Source organism: Sciurus carolinensis, chromosome 5 (assembly GCF_902686445.1).
Source record: "Sciurus carolinensis chromosome 5, mSciCar1.2, whole genome shotgun sequence".
Classification (NCBI taxonomy): Eukaryota; Metazoa; Chordata; class Mammalia; order Rodentia; family Sciuridae; genus Sciurus; species Sciurus carolinensis.
The window spans coordinates 48346162-48370361 of NC_062217.1; the positions used below are offsets into that span (position 1 = coordinate 48346162).

Sequence of the window (24200 nt, forward strand, 5' to 3'; positions counted from 1 at the left end):
TGTTGAATTGGTAAGCAGATATGGGGCTTGAAAAAGCATACTTGAATTAATATTTGGCAGGGGATAATTTGGATCTAAGGGCAGGTCATAGAGCAGGGCTCAGTGAGAAGGTATGGATGTGACTCAGGTTACCGGGCATCCTGACCTTCCTGGGTCATGTGTTCCCTGGTTGCTTCCTCTTTCTCCACATACTTGCTATGGGGAAATCCCCACTGGGCGCTCTATAAGAAGTTCCTGAGCTCTGTGCAGAAGCCAGTGACTCCCTCCAAGAGAACAAGATGAGGTGGGGCCTTGCTTTCCTGCTAGCCCATCTGTTCACCCTCAGCTCTGCTATTGGAGGATTAGAGAATTGGACACCCTGGACCTCTGCCTTTTCCAAGGTTTTGACTTCAGCTCCAAATGCAGCTCCAGCTGAAAATCTGACTATGGTTCCTTGGGTAGCACCGGTGACCACACCTTGGGCAGAGGGCCATGCTGTGTCCCAGGTAAGCGGACCCCAGAGCCTGAATGAGCTGTGTTTATTCCCTTCCTTTAGCTTTTTGGGGACCTAAATACAATTTCATGGATGGCTAGGCCTGGGTACTCTAAAAGATTTATGACTCTTTCTGTTCACTATAGGTGCCCTGGAAATGAATTAAAACCTGGTGAAATAATTAAATTGTTAGCAAGAGAGAACGTCCTAGTTCTCTAGATGGAGGCTTTGGGGAAAGAACCTATGTTTTAAAGAGATTCTTAAACCAGCCTGCACTTTAGGACCAGAGGCCATGAGGCTCCCAAGGCCTAAATGTCTGGGTTCTATCCTGCTCAGATGTTTAAATATCAGAGGCTAAAAAAAATTCCCCGGTGATTCTTATATGCAGTCTGGGGTGGGAATTGTTAGGGAAGGGACCCTGCAAGTAGCAGATCCAGGAAAGTTTGGTAAATTGGCTGTCAAGAAGGGACCCCAGGATGGTAAAAAGTAACCCTCAAGGGAGTGAGAAACTTGATGCTCCAGTGGGAACCCTGGCAGTTTCCTCTGCCCTTACTTTGTAAAGAAGACAGAAATAAAGGGAGGAGTTACTGGACTTCGGCAAGTGCCTCTACATGTGGACACTTCCTCAGGAATGTTAACTCTTTGTGATCTTCTTTATAGGGAATTCTTAGGACTATTTCCAGTGCCAAACAACTACAGTAATAAAATAAACCAATGAAACCCCCATATGCTACAACATGATTGGTCCAGCTGGGCTACCTATGTAGGACACATGGTGAGCCCAGTCCCTTGGGGGATGAGTCTTCTTTAGATTTCCATTAAAGAAAAGAGAATGGGCAAGTAGGGGTGAGAGATTTGGGGGTAAAAAAACAGTTTTCTATGTTTCCTCTGAGCCTTTCTGCAAGAGGCCTACTCTACCAAACCTCCTAGGCTAAACTTGCTTCAGTAAAACTTGGAGTTGAAGGCTGGATTCCATCAAAGTTCCTCCCTCTGCCCTTCTAGGATCTTTAACCACAAACTAAGTTGTTACTTACATGAACATTTCTGAATGAAGGGTGAACAGGAGAAGGGTTGAAGGGAATACTGTTTATTTGTTTTCTTGGTACCATCAAGACTATGTAGACAATGAAAATGTGATGACTAGCAAATGGTTTGGACAGATCCTAGAAGAAGACAATAGCAGTATTTGAACATATCTTATTTAACCCTAAGAGGTAGGTGAAATAAATGATCCCATTTTAGAGATATTAAAGCTGAGGCTTAGTAAGTCATTGGCTTAAAGTCACTAAACTGGCACGTTATATAGCTCAAAATCAGTTATTTATCCTTGGTTTTAACTAATTTTCAGGGTGCCTATAATGAATACCATCTCTCTATACACAGCTTTCTCTATCTCTAGGGAGAATAGATGAAAATTCCTTATTTTAAAGGAGAGAAAGTTTTCAGAATCATGAATATGCACAAGGATTCTTTGTAGCCAGAAATCAGATGCATAATTTTATCCCATGATACTGTACAATTTCTGGGGACAATTAGAATTGGTTAGCATATTTTTCGAAGTGAAGTTAACAAACAATAATTTGTTATGAAGTTTCACCACTAATCAAAAACCAGCATTTGGGTAAGATCATCAGCTAATATAAAATAAAATATAGGTCAAGAAACAGAGAAATTAAAATACCTATTATCTGGTAAGAAGACAAATATTTAAAAGGAGATAAGAAATGGTGGGTAAATTGTATCTTGAGGTTTTAATTACCTTCCTAGTTTACTTATCTCCCTCTGGTGATTCAGTGTTACAACTCCAATCTCTTTTTTATAGGGGACTGGGTGTCAATTCCACTATCAACCTAATTTTCTGGGGCTGGCTGTCAGCTTGATGAGTGCTTTGGAAAGTGGTGGAAAACCCTTTTATAACTGTCATTGAGCAAGTTCCAAACGTATCATTTTCTGTACGCTGAAAATGTTGAGTACCATTATTTTATGCCTTGAATCTTTGTGGGCACTTAGACTTGGCTGCTAATTAGAGCCAATTGCAACCTTAAATCACAAATGTGAGTCGCACCTTCTGCTGTAGGGCTCAGAGCACTCTGCACACCTCCAAAGAAGGGATTGCTTCAGGGCCTCATTTCACAGACAAGGAAAGGGCTTGATGCTTCGCTCTGTGCAGTAACTAGCAGAGTTGGAACCACAATGAGTCATATGCTTTTGTCATCAGGCTACTGGGCTAGTTGGAAAACAAACAAACAAACATTAAGACTTTCATAAAGATGGTGGGCCTGATTCCTGTTTGGAACTGGTCTTAATCATCTAATGCCAGAGTCTGGCATATTGTAGACATTGGTAAAAGTTAATTGAACACATGCTGAGTGGGAACCTAGCAGTACTGGGTGTTTTGTGGGGCACACAGGGCCCTATTTGCCCTCTGCTTGGGGAATCATACATCTTTCCAAAGGCCAAAGGGACAAGCACCTGTCTTCGTCTCCCAGTCCTCACGTTACACTCACGTAGAGTTTAAGCATTCACCACAGAGAGAGACTCATCACCATTAGCTTCATTGTCTTTGAATTCAAGGAGCAGAAATATCTCTAATGGGAGACACTGATCAAACTTATGGACCATTTTGATGTCAGCTGAGCATGCTGGGCTGATGATAAGCGGGACAGAAGCCGGGAATCCACAGCGTTGGGACAGAGATGTTCAATACAAACCAGTGGAATGGCTGTCAGCAAGACTCGTAATTATTTGTCTGTCTTTCAGGTGAACTTCAAGACGAAAAGTTGTTAGCTAGTGGTTCCTAGTTGAATGTCTAGAGACTGCTTGATGATATCTGCTGTCTCCTGAGTTGACAGAGCTTTTCAGAGAACTCTAAGAATGGTCCAATCCTGTCTTGGGCAGCTAATTAACCTCCTCTTGTCAATTGCAATGCAAGATTTTTTTCTTTTTTCTTTTGCTAGACAGTTATTATAATAAGCTATTTCTTCAAAAGCCCATGATTTGCTGGTCCTTCCTGTAAAAGACATGGCATGTTTGAATTGGAGTCTTTCTATTTTTAGATGAAATAATAGTGCTGGGTTCGAGAGAAGCTGGCCTCTCTGACAAGCCGGTATACCTTGTCCAGTCCTAATTCATCCCTGGCAAAGGACTCTTCCCCTACCCACCCCACTCCTCTCCCATCTTCAGCATAAACCTCCTGTCCCTCTTCTTTACTCTGATTCCTGCAGGTGTGGGGATGTGATTGGAGAAGGAAATTGAGGCCAATGTCAATTTGGCATTCCAAATTGGACACATACTTTTTGTTTTTTATTTTTATTGTTTTCCTGTCTGCTTATCTTAAAGAAGCTTAGGCTAAATAAAAAAAAATAGTAAAAATATAATGCCAACAACAAAAATTCCTTAGTTGCAAAAGTTTAATTAGTCCAGAGGTCACAGCTGGGTTAGGCTGACGGTAGACGTATCTAGGTCAGGCTTGCTCGGAGTCTTATTGGTGGGTAGGCATTCAATGCATCCAGAACACAACCTTGGCTGTAGCTGGTTGACTTACACATTTAGAGATATGGCCTGAGTCTTTAGACTTTGAAAATCATTGCTCTCTCCTTCATAGTTTTATGAAAAGTCCCTTCAGGCTGATGCTCCACAGGTGAGCTTTGGGCTGGCCTTCAGATGAGATCATTAAAAGGCACAGACAGTTGGCTGCCAAGAGTCCCACTCTGTAAGGCAATAGTAGTAATAAAAAAAAATGTTAATTGTGCCAGAATCCCCTTGGGGTAGTTCAAAGGGGACAAAAGAAAAACAGGATCTTTCAAACCTGTCATTTTAAAATATGCAGCAGCACCAAAGTGTGAGCCTGAATATCTTAAAGAAACATCAAATATTTTAAAATGACTTTTCTGCAAGTGGTAAGCTAGAGAACTTTTATTTAAAACATTTGCACAAAATCTCCAAACTCATACACTGCTCAGTTTTTAACCAATGGTGGGTTTGTTTCCATTTTGAAGAATGTTGATTATACAATTTCCCAGCTGAAGAGAGAAGATGAATTTGCATTGTATATTTCCCCCACAGCCCACATCCTTGGCGGCTTCCTCATTCCACTTGGGATGAATTGGATTGGGGTTGGAATAAAAGGTGAGGGAAAGACAGTGAGTAACAGAGGAAAGAGAAAATGACAATAAGTAAATCACCTACTATGTGCCAGGGACCTGGCTCACATTACTTGGTTAATCCTGAGGACAAATCCTGAGACTACCTCATCTCTGTTTTAGAGAGGAGGAAACAGACTTAAGGAGAAGTCACATCAGGAAGTGGTAGAATTGATATTTAAATTGAAGGACTCTCATCACTTCTTTCTTTCCCTTTCTTTGCACAGGTTGTGTATAGATGGTAATGATTTCCTCTAAGACTTCTCAAGAATGAAGAGTCTTCTTTGGGAAAAGGCTGGGGACACAGCTAGAGATGTGGTTAAATGCTCTGTGAGGTCCCCATCTCATGAAAACATTTTAGTTTAAATTGCTTCCTATTTCTTGATATATTGGACTCCACTTGCCTGCCTCCAAGTACTCTTTTGATAAGCCAATTTCTGTCACTCCTGTTGCCAAAACCCCCTTATTTTCCAGCTTATTATTGATGTCTACCTTATTATTACCTACAGCCATTTTCCAATTTCACCGGCTCTGTGGATGACCGCGGGACATGCCAGTGCTCCGTTTCTCTGCCAGATACCACCTTTCCTGTGGTCCGAGTGGAACGCTTGGAGCTCACAGCTCACATCCTCTCTGAGAAGTTTGAGAAAGAGCTTTCTAAAGTAAGCAGTTTCTTTGAAAACATTATCTTGTTAAGAACAAACAGCAAAGAAGAGGAACCAAGCACTTTGCTGTTTATTAGAAGCAGTCATTCTTCACTGTACCAAAGATAACACATTTATATCCTATGGCATCCTAGTGTTTATTTACAGTACACTTCTGGAGATCCTCCATGGCAGGGTGAGAAGGCAGGCGGGAGGGTATCCACAGCAGGAGCAGGCTCCCTTCAGGGCCCTTGTCCTCATGAAGTCATTAAGGGGCAGCGAGTTCTCCCTGCAAATGCCAGCCCTGCAGTTTTTGTTGTGTTTTGTTGTTTCTTTCTTTTCTCTGGTGTTCTTCTAGATCTTTCATCCAGCTTTGCCTTCTCCTTGCTCTCCACCGTCTTCTTCAGTTCTAGTCTATCTTCTGTTTCCTTCACCTTTCCATCTATTCCTATTTCCTCCCTGCTTTTGTTTCTTGTTGCCTTGGCCTCAATTCTGTCTATTTCTTCTAATCTTTCTATTATCTTCTTCTTTCTCCTCCTCCCCCTCCTATTCCCCCCTTTTCTCCTCCTCCTCCTCTTCTTCCTCTTTGACTCTTTTTGGTCTTCTCTTTCTTTTGGATGATTCTTCTCCTTCTTCCTCCCCTCTCCCTCCTCCAAATCTTCTCCCTCTCATTCTTCTTCCTTCCCTCTTCCTTTCTCTTGCACATGCACCCATGCACAATCATGCCTATGTGCACATGTACATATACATGCACATACAGACACATTTAAATCTTTACAGTTTGCTCCTTTCCTCTCTTTCTTGGTAGTTATCTTCTATTGTCTCCACAGAAGCATTTCATTCAGCATGTTCAACTTTAGACCCAAATTGAAGGCTTCTTTGGGAATTTGAATCTACACTACCAGGTCTCTCAGCCTTGGTGAAAACTTGAAGCCTCTGATTTCTGCTTTTCTCTGGCCAGAGGAAGTTATCCTTAACACTTTGCATTTCTCAGGGCTGGCTGGAGCAATGTGACTTAGCATTCCACTTTTGACCCCTTCCAGATTTTCATTCAAGTTACAAATCAATTAGAAAGACTCCTATTTTCTGCACAGGTAAAGTCCAAGCTAGAGCATAATCATATTATGCATTATTTAATACAACTCCATTAATTTACAAGGAGCTCTGGCTTTACTGCAAGACTCAAAATAAGTTTTCTTGAGAAATGTAAGCTTAACAACCTTAACATACAACATAGTTATCCTTTAAGACAAAAATTATGGTGAGTCTGAGACCCTGCTTTCAACCTGAATTGGTAGATAAATATTCTAAGTTTAAATGAGTGTCCAGGAAAATGTGTTTGACTACTCCAGGAACCTAGCTTCTTAAGAAATAAAATGTCCTTGAATTAATCAGCAGAAAAGGCACAGCACTAAATTATAAATTCCAACCATTAATATTCATAGCCTTATTCCAGCATAATCAAGTACAGATAAGAAGTTATGCATAAAAACATAACAAGTAGAGGAAAATCCTAGGTAAAGATCTTTTCAGTTAGAGTCATTTGCTTTGAAATAGTGGAAGCCACTGATTTGCATGTTGTCTTTGCTGCCAGGAGTGTGAAGGGCAGTTTGAAACCTCTCGCTGCTCCAGGGAGAGTAGGTGGCTTGCCAGGTTTGTGAATATGGGACATTTCATTTCAATCCTGTTAGGCAGGTATGGGGGGGGGCGCAGGTGGCATCTGCTTTGCTAATAATTGGCAGGAAAGAAAGGCAGAGTAGGTAGGGAAACTTTTGGTCCCCAAAGTATTAGTAGCTGGTCCAAAAAAAAAAAAAAAAAATGTGATTGAGACTCAAGGAAGGAATTTACCTGCCAGCTGGAATTTACATAATCAATTTGATGTGACAGGTGATAATAATAATGATAATAGTAGCAGTTTTCATTCGTGTTTTTCCAAATGCTTCCAGTTCTGCGTTCCTCTCTAGCAAGTCCTTTAAGGAGACTGACCAGGTGCCCTCCCTCCCACTTTAGGGATAGAAACACTGAGGTTTATAGAGGTAAAGGAACTTGCCCAAGGTCATCTCTCTCTTGGCTGGTGAAGCCCGATCAGAAATTTGAGTCTTTCCATCATCCCAGCTCTCCTTCCTCCTGGTCAGGCTGTTACCCTCCAGTGCAGACTCAAGATGAGATACAGTAGGTCAGTAATACCTTCAAATTCAAAGTTATCTCTTCAGCGGAGGGCTTTTGAATTTCCAGGTGAATTATTATAGCTGTCCCTGGGTTGCCTTGGAAATCACCATTTATCTAGGAGCCTGGGGGAATGCCCGCTTGGGGCAGGCCAGTAGAAAAGGGTTTTGACTGCCTTACATTGATTCATTATCTGCCAGTACACAGAGAAGACAGGGAGCTGCCTCTGCATAAGATGCTGAAAGCATTTTATACTTTTCTGTTGTTTATGACATGTCCTTTTGTGACTGTACTTAGGAAGGGGACAGCATAAAAGGCAGCTCAGGATTTTTCTTTCTCTGGAGGCTTATGGTCTTTGGGGCAAGTTATTTAATATGACACATTTGCTAATAGATCCTCATGCATGAGAAGGTTGAGGCAGCCCGGGAGACATTTAGGCAACCCATAAACAAAAAACATTGATTGAGCAATGTTTTGTGCAGTGAAATATAATAAATTAAAAGGTCAGATTGAGAAACACTGAGATCACTGTTTCTCTACTAATTTCTATAATGTATGGGGCATCCATTAGCTAGGCACTTAATGTACATGATTTCAAATCTTCACAATAATCTTGTAAGCTTGATAACATTACCTTTAGTTTTAGGAGGAAACTAAAGCTCAGAGAAACTAAGTGATTTCCCCACTAAATACTGAAGTCAGATTTGAACTCAGGCGGGTGTAGCACCAAAGTGCTCCATGTCTGATGGTTACATCAGCTTCAATTAATCCACTTGTATTCATTTTTAAGGACTTGTTGGAAATAACAGTATGTTGCAGAGAACATTTACTTATTTCAAGTGATGATCACAGATTTTAAGGAATTGTTACAAATACGAACCAAACTACTTAATAGCTAGCTTCTCTACATTCTTAATTACAAGATTATAAGATACAATAGCAACCACTACAAAATAACTTCCAAACTTTGATTCTTCATTGATGACATAGTAAGTGCCTAACAAACAAAATAAAACAGAAGCTCTGAAGTGGGCTTGTGGTTTGAAGGCAAGCATACACGAGTCTTCCAATAATCAAATTTGCAGTAATTATATTCAAGGTAAAGATGTTGACACAGCTATGTGTCCTTTTCAGATTAGACCCATATTCTTGTTAGAATGTTATAGAACCCCTGGCCTCTAGATGCCAGTAACATCCATCTACCCCCAGTGTGTCAAACAAAAGTGTCTCCAGACATTGATAAATGTTTCTTGGAGACAAAGTCACCACCATCACCAGCACCACACCACATTCTCTCTGTTTAGAAACACTGCTTTCAATATAAGCATTTTCTAAAAGAGGGATAAATGCACTAAATGCATCAAGGACCAGAATGTATGTTACTCACAGCTGGAATGCTTTTACTGAGCCTACATCTCCCAGGTAGAGAGCTTGGATGTTCTCAGAATTGTCCATGCTCTCTCAAACTACAAATCCACATATGTGGAAGGTCTATGCTAATAATCTCTTTAAATTAGTAAAGTTCACACTTGACATCTTTCTGACCCATTTTCAAATTTTCTCCTGCCTTCTGTAAGTCTCAGGATAATTCCAATTTTCTTGAGCACCACTGAGCTTTCCTCTATACAACAGCTTAAGGAACCTAAAAAAAAAAAAATTCCCCTCAGATTTTGAGAGACCTTACGTTTTGTAGCCAAGCTAGGGCAGGCACAACCTGCATTCTCACGGGTCACAAACTCTAAGCTATGCCTGGTTTTCTGTGAGAATCAGGGAGAGCCACATTTTATCTTGCAGCGATGACAGTTGAATCACTCATTTTTTGCAGAACAACAGCTGCGACGTGCCACCAAAATGTTCCAGGAAAGCTAGGGGTGTTTCATTTGTTCCAAGAGCTGGCAAGACCAAATGCCAACAAGCATATTCATTTCTCAAACTTCCATTCTGCCATGGCTTGGTGCTTTATTATTATTTTTGTATCACAGGCAAGATTTTATGCTCAATTTTTGTGGAAACTGAAACCTGGCCACTTTATATCTGTGGGTGTATTTTTGAGGGGGACTTGTTTAGTCTTACCCCTATATATGCATACACACATACAATTTTTTAAAACCTTCTTATCAACCAAAATGTCACCAGCTTTTCAGCCCTCTACTGATGGCACATCTGATGGCAGTGAGCCTCAGTTGCCTGAGGAGATACACTAGCAGTGCCAAGGGTTGCATCTTTAACTTTCATTAAAATCCTCTTTGCCCGAAGCCCTGGCCCTTTAGGTCTGTGGCCTCTGAGTCTACTCTAATTTGCACAGGGGGTTAAGTGGAAAGGCTAAAATGACAGAAGTTAAGGCTGCCTTTGGTATTAGAAGGATTAGAGGTCAACATCTGGCTCTGAAGTCATCTAGGCACTGTGGTTCAACCATTTGACATTAGTGCAGTTTGGGCAGAAGTATCACTTATGTTCAAATTTTTAAAAAGAAAGTAAACCCAGCAACTTTTAATGAGCAGGTCCTTTAAAAAGCCATGACATTTCTTTTAGAGATCAGATGTAGAAAGTGCCACCAACAGTTATTGAAATATCCATTTGGAGATTCCAATTATATAATAAACCATCAAGGGAATTTTTGGAAGTGTTTTAACTTAATGATCAGACATTCAAATATATTCAACAAATGTGTAATTTAAAGGTCTGATTGCAATAATCAGTTCTTGGAATAAATGTGAGTGCACTTAATGAAACGTGCACTTTACTGTTGCACATGCACTCACATAGTAAGTTGGGCCTTTATGCGACTTTGTAAAGGGCAGAGGGACCCAAGTTCATTGTATGTGGTCATCAAAGAAGGAATGTTACTTAGTGCATTTCTTCCTCTTCTAGAAAATACCTACATTTAGAGCAATGGTTCTAAACAAGGGAGGGTGGTGGTGGTGGTAATTTGGTCTCCGGAGAACAGTTAGCCATGTCCAGAGATATTTCCGGATATCACAGGGAGGGTTGGGAGGGCACTACTGGCATGTGTAGCAGCTGAGCATCCCACAACCAGCACAGCACGCCCCCTCCCAAGAAATAAATCTACCTAACAGGTGAATAGTGCTCAGGTTCAGAACCCTGATGAGAGCAAATGAATTGAGAGGAGGAGGGATGGCAAGAGACTATGATTCAGTTTAAGGAGTTAATATCTTCAAACATTAAAATGGAGATTAAAAATATATATGTGAATGATGATTCTGAGGCAAATTATTTTTAGTATAAGTGCAAAATTGCCTGCAATTATAGTAATAATTTTTTTTAGTTTGCATTTGGATTGATGAAAAAAATCTAGTTAAATACATTTTTGATTCATTTACTTACCAAAAACCAAAAACAAACAAACAAACAAACAAATCCGCAAACCTACAATTATTGACAGGAATCAAATAGTCTTCTAGGGTCTGCTAGTGGAGGAAGACTATTTTACATTACTTTGGGAACTGACATCAGGCTTTTGATTTCTCTTCAGGTGAAGAAATATGTTCAATTAATCAATGTGTATGAAAAAAAACTCTTAAACCTAACTGTCCGAGTAGAGATCTTGGAAAAGGATAGCATTTCTTACACAGAACTGGACTTTGAGCTGATCAAGATAGAAGTGAAGGAGATGGAGAAACTGATCATACAGCTGAAGGAGAGTTTTGTTGGAAGCACAGTAATTGTTGACCAGCTGGAAGTGGAGGTAAGGCGTGACCACCTCTCAGTGTGTCAATAATAAATTCTCTTCAGTGACTATGAATAAATGCTAGGAATTGGATGCCAACCTCTCCCCAATCCTAAGTCTGCTACTCTGTCATGACCACATCCTACAGCCCACATCCCATGTTTGAGATAAATGCCTATTTTTGTACAGTAAGTTAAGTACACTGGGAACATGTGGACTGAGAAGCAGATCATCTAATGGTCAGAACCCTGCTCCAGAACCAAATGATCTTTGAGTTCTTTAGAAAGGAGGTGACAAATCTGACCACTGTCCATGGACTGGCTAGATCAAGTGTGTTTTCTGCTCTGGATTTATCTTCATGGGAGTAGAAATCCACAATCTACCTGATTGTAGAAACATTAGGTCTGTTCCTTCCTTTGTACAACTATCTAATCCTTGGTCCTTCTTGAAATTCTTCTCACATGCTGGCAACCTCCTTTAAGAATTTTTTTTTTTTTTGTGAGTATGCTTTAGTGAAGGCTTTTAAGATATGTGGATAAAGACCATCACATTAATGTTCTGGTTGGGTAATTTATATCAACGAGAATTTACTAGCACAGTCATGACATGGGCTATAATTGACAATTCTAGTTACATATTTTGAATTTAAGTTTTCTCTGGCCCTCATCATTCATTAGAAACTTAATTATAATACAACATGAGTAAACACGAGTTTATAGGGGAAGGTTATTAGAAATGAACTTTAATGGACATTTGTAGATGCCTAGAATGAGTCTGTGCTCTATTATTAAAGCTGTTAAAATCTTTGCCATTTTCTTCTTGTCACACACATCTGCCTGAGATCTGACAGGCATTCACACTAAACCATAAAATGTATTCTTCCAAATGAAACCATTCAGAAGAATCTCTGGTGTATTCTGTAGCAATGTCTCACTAAATGACAAATTCAGCCCTGGAATGTTTATGAAAGAAATTGCACAATAACATAAAGTCACTCTGAATTTTTATTTCCTTAGATAAGGAATATGTCTCTCCTGGTAGAGAAGCTGGAGACGCTAGACAAAAACAATGTCCTTGCCATCCGCCGAGAAATTGTGGCCCTGAAGAACAAGCTGAAGGAATGTGAGGCCTCTAAAGGGGAATACTTTCCCGTCACCATGCCTCCTCCTGCTCCGGGTAAGCAGGCCACATTTTTGCTACAGGAACCAGGTCCTATAAAGAGCCTTGAGTGGGGTGGGGAAGGGATTGTCATAGTGCAAGGACAGTATTTTTGCAGTTCTGAGCTTACTCTTCCATATTTTAAATGCCCTTACCCCAAGTAGATCTACTATCATATTCTGGGGTTCATGGAGGAAGAGCACAATGAGCTGATTGAAAACAAAATCCCACGAGTTACATGTGTTCCCTCTGTATTTACTGATAGGAAAACTATCTCTGTGGTGATAGAGGAACTATCAGGGTCCTAGGGGAGAATTATGTGTGGCATCTGCTTTCCTGCGGATTGTGAGCGCTGATTGGCTCATTTATCTGGTGAACTAGTATATGCCCTGGATTCTACTGCCATCCCTTTCTTCTTTCCTCTCTTCTTCCTCTTTTTCACTTTTCCCTTTATTCTCCCCTTAAGTGCATGTTGAACACCTGCTACATTCTGTGTCCTGGGATTTAGTGAGAATTAAAGGGATGGGCTCACAGGCTGTGGTACTTGGAGCTATATTGTGCCGTCCCTCCGAGACTGTGAGCTCTGGAGGGTAGTGTGGCATCTCATTCTCTCACCAGTCCTCTTTGGGATTAAATAGGGCACAGAGCAGGAAGCTCTGTAAATACATCTGTGAATGGAGGTAGTAAAGAGAAGGCCTCAAGAGCATAGTTTTGGCATCCCAAAAACCTGAGCTTCCCAGCTATGTGACTGGGGCCGGGGGGAGATCCTTCGTGTCCTCATTTGTAAAATGGGAGAATAATAGTACAAACCTTGTAAGGTTGCCATGGGGATTAATGAGCCAACACCTGGAAAGCTTAGGGCTCTGTAATCAGCACTCACACACTGGCAATGGATATTATTAGTAATAATGATAATTGGAATGAAAACCTTGCTGCGAACAGCAGCAGGGCTAGATCTTTGTGCAATGAAGTGCCTCCCTCCAGGTGAACTAACGGTAGCCTCTCGGCTGCAGTGTTCAGCCCTGTCCTTTAGGGACACCATGTCACAGGGAGCTCCTTTAAGCAAGCTGAAAGATTCTCAGCTCAAATGGGAACTGTCTCTTTTCATCAAATCATATGGGCTTTGTTATTTGTATTAATTCCAATCCTTGCAACCTGTTTCCTTTTGGACTGTGAGTGTTTGGATCTTTGTCAATGTAACTGATTTCTTTAAGGCCTCGATTAGATATGACCATGGTTACAAGTCTTTTGGTTTTAATCAGGGGACACTTTTCCCTTGTAGTGGGGAATCTGTCCTAGTCTGACATACAGAGGATGTTTAAGGCAAAGAAGGCGTCCTGTCTTCTGTAACAAACTAAGGCTAAATTTGGTCTGGGACCAACATGTAAACATGTGTTGGAAATGAAAGCGGGTTCCAGTGGACCATGAAGGCTCACTGAGGCAGGAGCGGAAGCAATGTGACAACCTCTGATGGTAACCGAATGAGTGCCCCCTCTCCTTGCAAACAATCCATTTTTTTTTTTCCTGGCACAGTTTCCTATGCATCCGTTAGAATGAGGACATTTTAGAGCAAGATGGAACATTCAGGAACATCTAACTCAGCCCCTTCATGTCTCAGAGGAGGGGACTTCAGTGGCAAGGATGCTGCTTTCCCTGAGGTTATACAGTAGATAGTGACAGAAGAGAAGGTGAAATGCAAGGTGAAATTCACTCCCTGGTCAACTCAGAGTGTCAGGTGTCAGTAACCCAAAGATGGTGGTGGAGGAGGAAATACATGACTCTGTATCTAGGGGAAGAAAACAAGGGGATCTTTTGGACTATTTTTGTTGGATTTTTTTCCAGAACTTTCCCCTAGGCCCTCACACTTAGACTTTTGAGAACCATCTCAGCCCAGCTGTGTTGTTTAAGCAAATTGAACCCAGATTTCCACTCACTTTCCCACAACCTTGTCTGTACCTGGATCCCTGCCAAGCCACTTGGCCCTCCTCCAGCTTTGTTCATATTATATTTATGATGTTTATATTAAACTGACTTTTTGTCGTGTTTTTAAATCAATTTCTTTCACTTGCTCTCTTTCTGTTCGGATTGGTTGATAATGCAGAATTGGAAAATCCCCAGGCACCACAAAGTTGTGAGCCTGTGGAGACTTTAATTAAAGTTACTCACTATTATGGGACTTTAAAATCTGGCCTGTCTGCTTTTTTCACTGCAGAGTTGCACAGAACAAAAAAGACTGTATGCAAGTCTCAGCTATAAAGTAATTCTGCGCTCTCGGGGCTCCTCCCTTGCGGCTGCAGTTTGCTAACCCTGTGGTCAGCTTGAACTTAGAACCACTACATGTATTTTGGGTTAAATAAAATGCACTTTGTATTTGCTTTTGCTGCAAATAACATCCTTTTCTGCTTCATTTCATATATCTTTCTAATTTAAAGTAATTGACCTTCTACTCATTAACATTTTTCCTTAAAACAACTGACTTTGCTCTCCCTCTGTTTTGCCTCTGAATCTAAATGACTCTGTACTGGCAAAATGTGATGGAAATGCTCAAGGATCAATGACCATTTTGCCTGGGGATGCCAGGATCCGCTGGTATATAATAGGTGCTCAGTAAATGGTTGGTGATTGAACAGGGTATGAAAGAAACAGGGTGACCTGCTTAAATCCTAAGCTCAGAAAAGGGCAATGTTGAGCAGCAATATGCAATAATTCAGAATCAACTCAGTCTCAATTATTTTAGGATTATGAACATTTTAATTGCCTAATTCTTACAAGTCAATGATATTTTCCTCCTTTCAATTCAAATAAAATTTAGTTGCCCAGTTGAAAATGCATTGATAGATCCAAGCTTAAGTTTCTCTTCAGGCAAAAATGTTTCACATTTTAGAAAATGCTACTAATTATGATAATTTTAAAAAGTCAAATGAGAATATTTTAAAGTTTCATGACTGTGTCTTTCCTGGGTATTTTCAGAAGTCTAACAAATTGCATTATGAAGATACTGCGAACCAAAGATTCACTTGTGCAGGGGGGCCCTTGTACCATGTTCTGTGGAATAAATGCTAGGCTCTTTGAAAAGTTAGATATGTAACAGGATGGAGGGTGAGTGCTTTTGGATAAGTTTAAGTGATTCACTTTAGTTTTTTGTTCCTTTATCCTACAAAAGTAATTTGGTCCTCTGTGAGGCTGATGCTGTTCTGAGTACTGTGGTTACCAGGATGGGTAAAGCAACTTCCAGAAGCCATTAGTGAGGAAGGGAGAAGGTCATGTGAACCTCTCCTGTAACATGATATGATTATAATGATAGTTACCATTTATTTACATTTATAAGCATTCACTCTATGCTTTCCAACGTTCTTGCAGAATATTATTATTTTTCTTTTATCATAAGGAAATCGGAATTCAGAAGGTTAAGTAGCTTGCTTAGGGATGCACAGCTCTGAGTATTGGAGTCAGATTTTGTGTTGGAACCTGGCCGATAATATTGTCCCTGTACGGGTTGCCTTCCATGGGTGCTCCAACATAGGCTGCACCTGTGACTTCTGGAATCACACACTGTTCCAACAGCTCACCCAACTGATGAACACCAAATTTTCTTTGCTTCCTTGCCTTTGGAGTGGTTAACAGAGTACTTTTTTTGCTCCTGGAAGTTCTGTGGTATGCTCTCTTCCACCAGAAAGTGCAAAATGATCCACTGGTTCTTCGAAGTCCTTGGATCATGACTGGGATAGGAAATGAGTAAGAAGGAAATGTAGTATCTTTTAGACCTTGACCTGAAGGAATGGGCTAAGAGGGGTGTGATACAAGGAAGAGTGGTGAGAAGCCCAGGGTAGATGGGTTGGGGAGGATGAGCAGCAGGCACGATGACGACTGTCAACTTCATAATTGTCTCCATGTTGGTTTGCTGCCAGGAACTGGGGAAGCCCACCATAGCCTTTTCACTGGTCTGTCCCTCTTACACCCACAAGTACAGTATTGACAGAAATGCTTAGTTCTAGTCCCTATTGCCACTTCCTTTTGGCCATAACCAAGAGCCCTAAAATTAGCCCAAAGGGGTCAGAGGATAAAGGGTGGGGGGTGGTAAAACAATGGACAGGAGAGTGTTTAGGAATGATTGGGAAGGTGAAGAAAAGAAATGGAAGTTTTATACAATTTTAATTTTCTTATAAAACCATGAGTCATTTATTATTATCATTAGCTATAGTATTAATACTATTGTCAGTATTTCATACTATTATACTACTACTAATAGGACTACCAGTGTAATAGTAAAAGTAATAACAGTGATTTTTCACAGGTTTATGCTGCTTCTTTCATATCTAAAGGTTTCTACATCTGGAGACAGATGGTTTATCTTTAACCCCATGATAATGCTTGAATAAGTTATATGCCTCATAAATTTTCCTCAAATATTTTGTTGCTGCTGGTGGGGTATTTTCTTTCCAGCAAGGTAAGATTCAATGAAGCAAATCATTCTTAAGTCTCCCAACCTGAAAGAAAATAAGTGACTTTCTTTCATTGCCTCATAGTGAAATGTAGTTGAATAAATAAGTTTTTAGGAAGATACTTTCACTAGAAAATCCAGTTTGTAGCATATGGAAACTGGAACAGTTTTTGTTATCATTAAACTGAACACACCACTAACTTTATTTTAATAATTCATGCATTGTTTCATAAACAAAAGCAAACAAGCATTCATCTGAGAGATCACTTTGAGGAGAAGAAATAATAATTTATAATTTTATTTATTATTTCTTTAGTGGAGAACAGTCTCTTGGCTGAACACACGTTGCTTTTTTATTTATGAAATGGTGCATGCATTATTAAAATAAACCTGTGACTGTGTTCTGTTTAATGATATGCAAAATTATTTGAGGTTGGGTTCAGAGTGGTTTCATTTTTCTACCTGTTGTATGGTTGGCTGGCTTTTCCACCAACTGTGTATTTATGAGAGCATTTAAAGAGCACGTTTTTAATTCTGGGACCAAAATGTCCCAGCAGATTGGAAAAATGAAAGCAGGATTTCTAGTAATGGTTTCCCCTCTGAGCAGTCCTTGAGTGAGGAGTGTAAAGAGGGAAGCATTCAGCAAGGAAAGGTTGAGTCTCTCCATATTGGGCAGAGACAGAGGCTCAGAGACAAACGCCTGGCTCCCCTAACCCCCACAGTGCTAATCTCAGGCAATTCTTTGGAGCTCTGCTTTTGGTTCCAGCTCACTCATGTGTCCTCCATAGCTCCCTAATTCCTTCCAAGCATTTAAAGCCAGACCCAGTGACTCAGGTTCTGTTCCTTCCTTCTCTCACCTGCTCTGCTCTGAGCAGAGGGAAAATGTCCTTAAATGTACTTAAAGTTGGATTTTCTTTGTTATCCTGTAAACTATCTCACCAATTTTTTTTTTAAAGAGTTATTTGTTAAGACCCCAGAAAATATGCTTTCGACTTTTTGGATAGTTATTAAAACCTGGGAGGAACTTAATTTCATTTTTTATAGCTCATAAGCACTTCGGGTTGGCAGGCATTTCAGAGGGAGTTCAATGTAAGGGGCTAGTTGCCCAGGCTGAGTCATTTACACAAGTGTTTCAGGGAATGCAGATTCAATGGACCAGTGCATCTGGTCCCACTTGATTGTACACATTGTGACAATGACCGTGTCAGAATGGGAAGGATGAAATACTTGCCTGTCATTCTATGGCACAGCAGCATATGGGTTAGGAACAGCAGGACTCGCCTCATAACTCTGCAGCAAGATGGTCACCAAGCGATTTATGTGATGGGCTATGCAGTGGGCACAGAGCAGGCAATGCTGCCCTAAAATAGCTTCATGGTTTCTCTAGGCTGAAACTCCACCATTCTAGGACCATCTTTTTGGATCTATAAGATGCTATGTTAAAATCTTCCTCATCTGAGCTTGGCTTGGAGCAGGACTGATACCGGTGTGGATATGTACTTGAGGTCCCAGGAAAGGTAGAATGGGGAGGGACATGGAAACTAGCCAAAGATCATCTTCTCCTTCATTACAATTCTCCCTGGGACTGACCCTGGAAATTAGCACCTTTCGGCTTTATGAAAACAGGGCAAACTTCTGAGATGACTGTACCTTCTTGATTTTGCTATAAGAAAATGAAAAAAATATAATATTTGCAAATTTTTTTGTAGAAGACAATATATGAAATTCATCAATTCTCTCCTTTTCTCTCTCTGAACCCTCCAAACTTTTAAATATGGCTCTTGGCAGTTTCATTATCTCCATTTCCCAGACTGAAAGTCCATTCAGGGAAACAGAAAGAAGTTCTCTATAGCTATGACAGTGGATTCACTTTAAAACTAAAGAGAAGTTTGTTTCTTCTACATCAGAGCCACTGTTGTCACTGAACCTTGACAGGAAAAATATTGATGGATGTCTTTGGTTCTTAGAATATTAAATGGTTTGTTTCCTGTCATTCATTGTCTCTAAGAAAGCCTTTTTCATTTTCTCGTTCATATAGGAAGCTGTAGTCACGGTGGCGTGATGAACATCAGCAAGCCGTCTGTGGTTCAACTCAACTGGAGAGGGTTTTCCTATAGATATGGTGCCTGGGGTCGGGATTACTCTCCCCAGAATCCAGAGAGAGAGCGGTACTGGGTGACACCTTTGAATACAGATGGGAGGACACTGCAGTATTATAGACTTCACAACACACTGGATGATTTGCTGTTGTACACAAATGCTCTAGACGCTCAGATTAAGTATGGCCAAGGCAGTGGTACAGCAGTTTACAACAACAACATGTATGTCAACTGGCACAACACTGGGAATATTGCCAGAGTTAACCTGACCAATAACAGGGTTGAAGTGACTCAAACCCTACCTAGTGCTGCCTATAATAACCGTTTTTCATATGCTAATGTTGCTTGGCAAGATATTGACTTTGCTGTGGATGAGCAAGGACTGTGGGTGATTTATGCCACGGAAGCCAGTACTGGCAACATAGTGATAAGTAAACTCAATGACACTACCCTGAAGGTACTGGACACTTGGTTTACGAAGCAGTACAAACCATCTGTTTCTAATGCCTTCATGGTTTGTGGAGTCCTCTATGCCACCCGCACTTTGAACACCAGAGTAGAAGAGATTTTTTACTACTATGACACAAACACAGGGAAAGAAGGCCATCTGAGCATTACAATGAATAAGGTGAAGGAAGTAGTTCAGAGCATCAATTACCACCCCTTTGACCAAAAACTCTATGTCTATAATGATGGCTACCTTCTGGATTATAATCTTATCTTCCTACCAAAACCCCAGGAAACTGCTAGGCATTAGGGCAGAAATAGAAATAAAATGTTAGTTGGAAATTATCTTCTCCACTTTTTAGATATCTGCAGAGGACTAGAGGTGTGTTTTTTAGTAGTGATATTTAGGTGCATTGTTCTAATACTCTAGAAACTTAGGATATTTGCTCTGATTTGATGAATTCTCTTGAGAGTCATCTGCCTTTTGGGATACACTTCCCAATTGAAATAAGATCCTTCTGGGGTGGGATTGTAAGAGGTCTGGGGTACCATGGATCTAATAAAACCTATAGTGAGGCAACATCTGGAAATTACAGAGAACTCAGTATGGATTCTGGTAATTCTTTGTACAGGAAAATTTGCTGAATGGCTATCTTATTCATATAGCCTAACTGATGCATGCCTGAAAGCAACCTGGGGCTTAATTAGGCAGATTAACTTCTGAAGGTGCTCAAGGGACCAAATATCCAGCTTTGTTTTTCCCACTAGCTCCTGGAAAAATGCTTTGTACATACCAGTCAGGTAAATTTAGCATGCTATATTATATGTGTAAGGTGCTCTGAGTTTTCTGGAGAAAGGACCTTATATGCACTAAATTGTATACCCCAAATTAATCCCAGGAGGATCTTCAGATGAAGTTCTTGACTTTTCTTTCATTGTCTTCCTACATAAGAGTCAGTGGAACTCTCTATCTCATTATTTAATTCCAAAGGCAGTGCAGAAGTTTAGAACCAATCTTAACAATTTTTTAAATAAAAATTTTTTATTTAAAAAAATTAACCAGTTTTCCATGGGATAGATATAAGATAAAAAATTAATTTTCTTTTGTCTCATTATGAACTTTTATTTACGAGTCTCTAAAATGGCAAGAAAAACGTTGGGTACATTGGTGCACACCTGTAATCCCAGTGACTCGAGAGGCTGAGACAGGAGGATCTTGAGTTCAAAGCCAGCCTCAGCAATAGTGAGGTGCTAAGCAACTTAGTGAGACCCTGTCTCTAAATAAAACACAAAATAGGACTGGGGATGTGGCTCAGTGGTTGAGGGCCCCTGAGTCCCCCCACCCAAAATGGTAAGAAAATCAGAAGACAAAGATAAAATTATAGCATTTCTGCTTCTATAATAGAGACCTAGGAGCATATGTGAGGTTTGAATTCATTGACTTCAATTGTTTCATGTGATTTTGTGTGGAACTTGTAAGAAAACAAAATTTTAATTTTTTTTCTAGGAAGAGATGTAGAAAATCCATTTAGAGTAGCTAGTAAATCAGTGAAGTGGTTTAAAGCTTTGTAGGGTGGGTGCTTCCATGATTTTGGATGGCTTTATCATCTAATTGTGGTTATTTCCCATTCATGTTCAAGTCCTTGTCTATAGAATTGGATTAAATGCTGTACTTCTCCTTTTAAAGTAAATGATTAAAGTGTGCTTTGAAAAATTCATCTTTTGTTTGCTTACTTTTTTTAATTAAAAAAAAAATCAAACTCTTAACAAGGTAGTACACATCTTACTAGGGGTACCTCCCAAATACCTGTGACCAGGAGGTTACATACCTAGCAACAGAAAATATCAATAATAATTTTTAAGAGTTCAAAGTGGTGCTGGCTCTTTAGTTTTCATTTCCCTTTAAAGCCCATTCTTTCTGGCAGCTTTTATTGTACAGACTGCCCTATTATCTTTTGGGATGTGACCTTATGTACTTATTAATTTGCATGACTGATCTGATTATTACCAATGCTATACTATATTTGTGTGGCTTATGTTCCTTTTCCAATTGAGTTATTAACATGGGTCGGAAGCCTCTGGATATTCCTTAAAAAGAAGGTCTTGAACGGAAAGCAGAGGCTCAAACTGGCTGTATAAGGTTGAGAATGAGAATTACCAAAGAAAACGTGGAGGGGGAAAGTGACCTAGAACTGGAAGGACAGATAGACTAGGCTAATGTGGTTATTCTTACTGAAATGCTCATTTTAAATCCATACCAAAGCTTTCTGAAACAGGTGAAAGCTACAATGCTTAGTATTTTTAGCAAGATTTTTCTTCTATCTTTTCAGGGCTGAGCGTAGAGACAGGTATGGCCTTCAAAATGCAGCAAGATATGAAGATAAAGACATGTATGCCATGTGAGATATAGGTTAAAAACCGTGATGTTATATTTAATCTGGCTTAGGGCAATTTTCCAGATGAGTGTTTCCTAGCAAGTACACAGTATGACCTCTGAAGATTTGGGAGAGGAGGCAGGAAGCCAAGGTAACCCTAGCAATCAGCTTCTTATTTGAACTGCTACAGAGGCGTTTGCCTGAAAATTCACTTCAGATCCTCCTTCCCCCTGGGCCTGGTGAATCAGCCTGCAGTGGCTGCCTGCAGGAAATCTCTCTGCTGGGAAGGTGGACCCACTCAGGGATTCAGACACCGGTTGACTGCAATGCAATTGTACAATGGAAATTTTAGCTCCAGATTTATCAGCTAGTGCCTGTTTGAAATATGTTTATAAGTATGTGTGGGTATATAAAAATAAAAACTGCACATATATTTATATAATCTTTATTGAGGTGTAATTTACATGTGGTAAAATTTGCCAATTTTAGGTCTACAATTCAATGAGTTTTGACAAATGTTTGGTCATGTAAAGTCTACCACAATTAGGGAAAAAGATATTTCCATCATACCTAAAAAGTTTCCTTCTGCCCTTTTGCAGCCAACTCCTAACCCTGGCCCTCCAGCCTCTGGTAACCCCGGATATGTTCTATACATACACAGCAGTTTTGCTTTTTCCATACTGTCACACATACGGAATAACAGTGTGTAGCTTTTTGAGTCTGGCTTCTTCAGTTTTCATTTTGAAGAAAATCAGTGGATTCATATTACCCCAGAGGGTAACTGGGCATTATCAGAGGTCCTTGAGGCTCCCTGAATTTTTATTATTTTTCCTTGGGTTGGATAGGAGATTGTGGAGTCCCTGTGGTAATCTACAGGTGTTCTCCAGTGGCTTGGAGTTGCCACGCAGGGGAGGGATCTGGCTCTTGGCATCAATCAAACTTACCTGGCAGCACTCCCAAAGCATGAATGCTTCCTTGCTACCAGCTATGTTCAAGGTTTGTTCTCCAATGCTTTACCTCATCCCTATCCAGGTGAGTCCTGATACTAATTAATGATACAAGGAGTGGTTGTGAGTGCAGGATTCAGAGTCACGAACAACCAGATTTGACTTCTATTGCTCACAAGTGGTGTAGTTTTAAGCAGGCACACTTAACTTTTCTGAGACCCAGTGTTTTTTTTTTTTTTTTCTCTGTAAGATGGAACAAAACCACCTCACTTAGAGTCCTGTTGGGTGAATTAAATAATACTAAGTATACAGCATCTAGCAAAGTTTTTGGCACATGCTCATCCCTCAGAATTACCTTTGATTTTCATTTCAAATTTTAGGTTCAGAGTGGTTATCGGGTTGACAAGAAATAAAGAAAACTGCAATTATAGTTTACATTTATCCCGTAAGAGTTGTTGCACTAGAGACTCTTCAAAGAAGCCTGAAATAATTCCAAAGAAACCTCCTCTCTTTGTTCTCACCTTCAGATTGGTCTGCAGAACTGATGCTTTCTACACTCTGACTCCAAAAGACGGAGATGAGCAGCTGAGTCTGTTGTCTGTTTCCTTTCAGCCTAAGAGAAGGCTTTCAGCAAGCTCTATGGTTCAAACAGGTGCGTAAATTTTCCTGCTTTTCTCTAGTCTAGTATCCATCTCCAGACTAGCATTACTTATTTTGTACCCCACTTTCAGTAAAATATATTTATTTTTTAGGGTTTGTTTATATCACTAACCTCTATAGTGCACTTTTCTCCTTGATTTGTGAATCACTGAAAAGGAAAGCCCTGGCAAAGGCGGGACTGAGGTGGCTCTGGGGCCACCTTCGGGATGACAGGGGCAAGTTCTGGGCCTGAGCCTTCACTCATCTCAAATAGATGTCACACCATGAAAGGTAATTAGCCTTCTGTGCTCCAGAATGTTCCGGAACAACGAAAGGGTAAATTGTGACACATCAGAAAATAAAAGGCAGGCATGTTTCTAAGGCACAATCCCAACCAGTGGAACAGACCAGCTGGCCTGGCTCATCTGTGAGGGATGCTATTTGAGTTGTCAGTTCAGTTGCCAGGCCCCACATCTGTAGCTTGGGATGCACCCACTTGTCTCTGAGGTCTGCATCTGTTCCTGGAACTCATTCCAGGAAAAAGCCCTTGGAATCAAGGTCCATAGTGATGAAGATGGCCTTCAATCCAAAGCTTTTTCTTGGGTGCCACCCTGGAACTCCTAGAGTAAGGAGTTCCACCATGAAGTTTCCCAGACCTCAGCTCGTCTAATGAAGACCTGTGGTGCATTTGGGAACTTCCAAGTGGCTCAACAAGAGCTCAGTGGATGTGGAAGGTGGCAGAGATTGAGGGTGCAATAATGGCCAGGGGTTATATGCCAATTGTTATGGTTTAAATATGAAGTGTCTTCCAAAAGCTCCTGTGTTATTACAGGAATGTTCAGAGGTGAAATTATAGCATCATGTGTCCCGACCCGCGGGACATCAACGCAGGACGGCAAACCTAAGAGAGAAGGAATGAAGGGACAAGAGACACAGGGAGTGACAGCAAGACAGGAATTCTGATCAAGCTGCAAATTTTTAT

General features: G+C 40.4%; 1 protein-coding gene across 1 annotated transcript; it reads left to right on the forward strand.

Annotated features, from left to right (window-relative positions):
* The first annotated feature begins 214 nt into the window (after positions 1 to 214).
* Positions 215 to 20973, forward strand: Olfm4 (olfactomedin 4). The gene is made up of 5 exons (XM_047553597.1): positions 215 to 485; positions 5124 to 5276; positions 10918 to 11130; positions 12129 to 12288; positions 18750 to 20973. Exons 1-5 carry the CDS (start codon positions 279 to 281, stop codon positions 19565 to 19567), a joined length of 1551 nt encoding a protein of 516 aa, XP_047409553.1. The 5' UTR covers positions 215 to 278; the 3' UTR covers positions 19568 to 20973.
* Positions 20974 to 24200: the final 3227 nt, after the last annotated feature.

Coding starts and splice junctions, on each gene's coding strand:
- Olfm4 (XM_047553597.1), top strand. CDS start 279: ATGAGGTGGGGCCTTGCTTTCCTGCTAGCCCATCTGTTCACCCTCAGC. Junction 5,277..10,917: donor TTGAGAAAGAGCTTTCTAAA/GTAAGCAGTTTC, acceptor ATTTCTCTTCAG/GTGAAGAAATATGTTCAATT. Junction 11,131..12,128: donor TTGACCAGCTGGAAGTGGAG/GTAAGGCGTGAC, acceptor TTATTTCCTTAG/ATAAGGAATATGTCTCTCCT.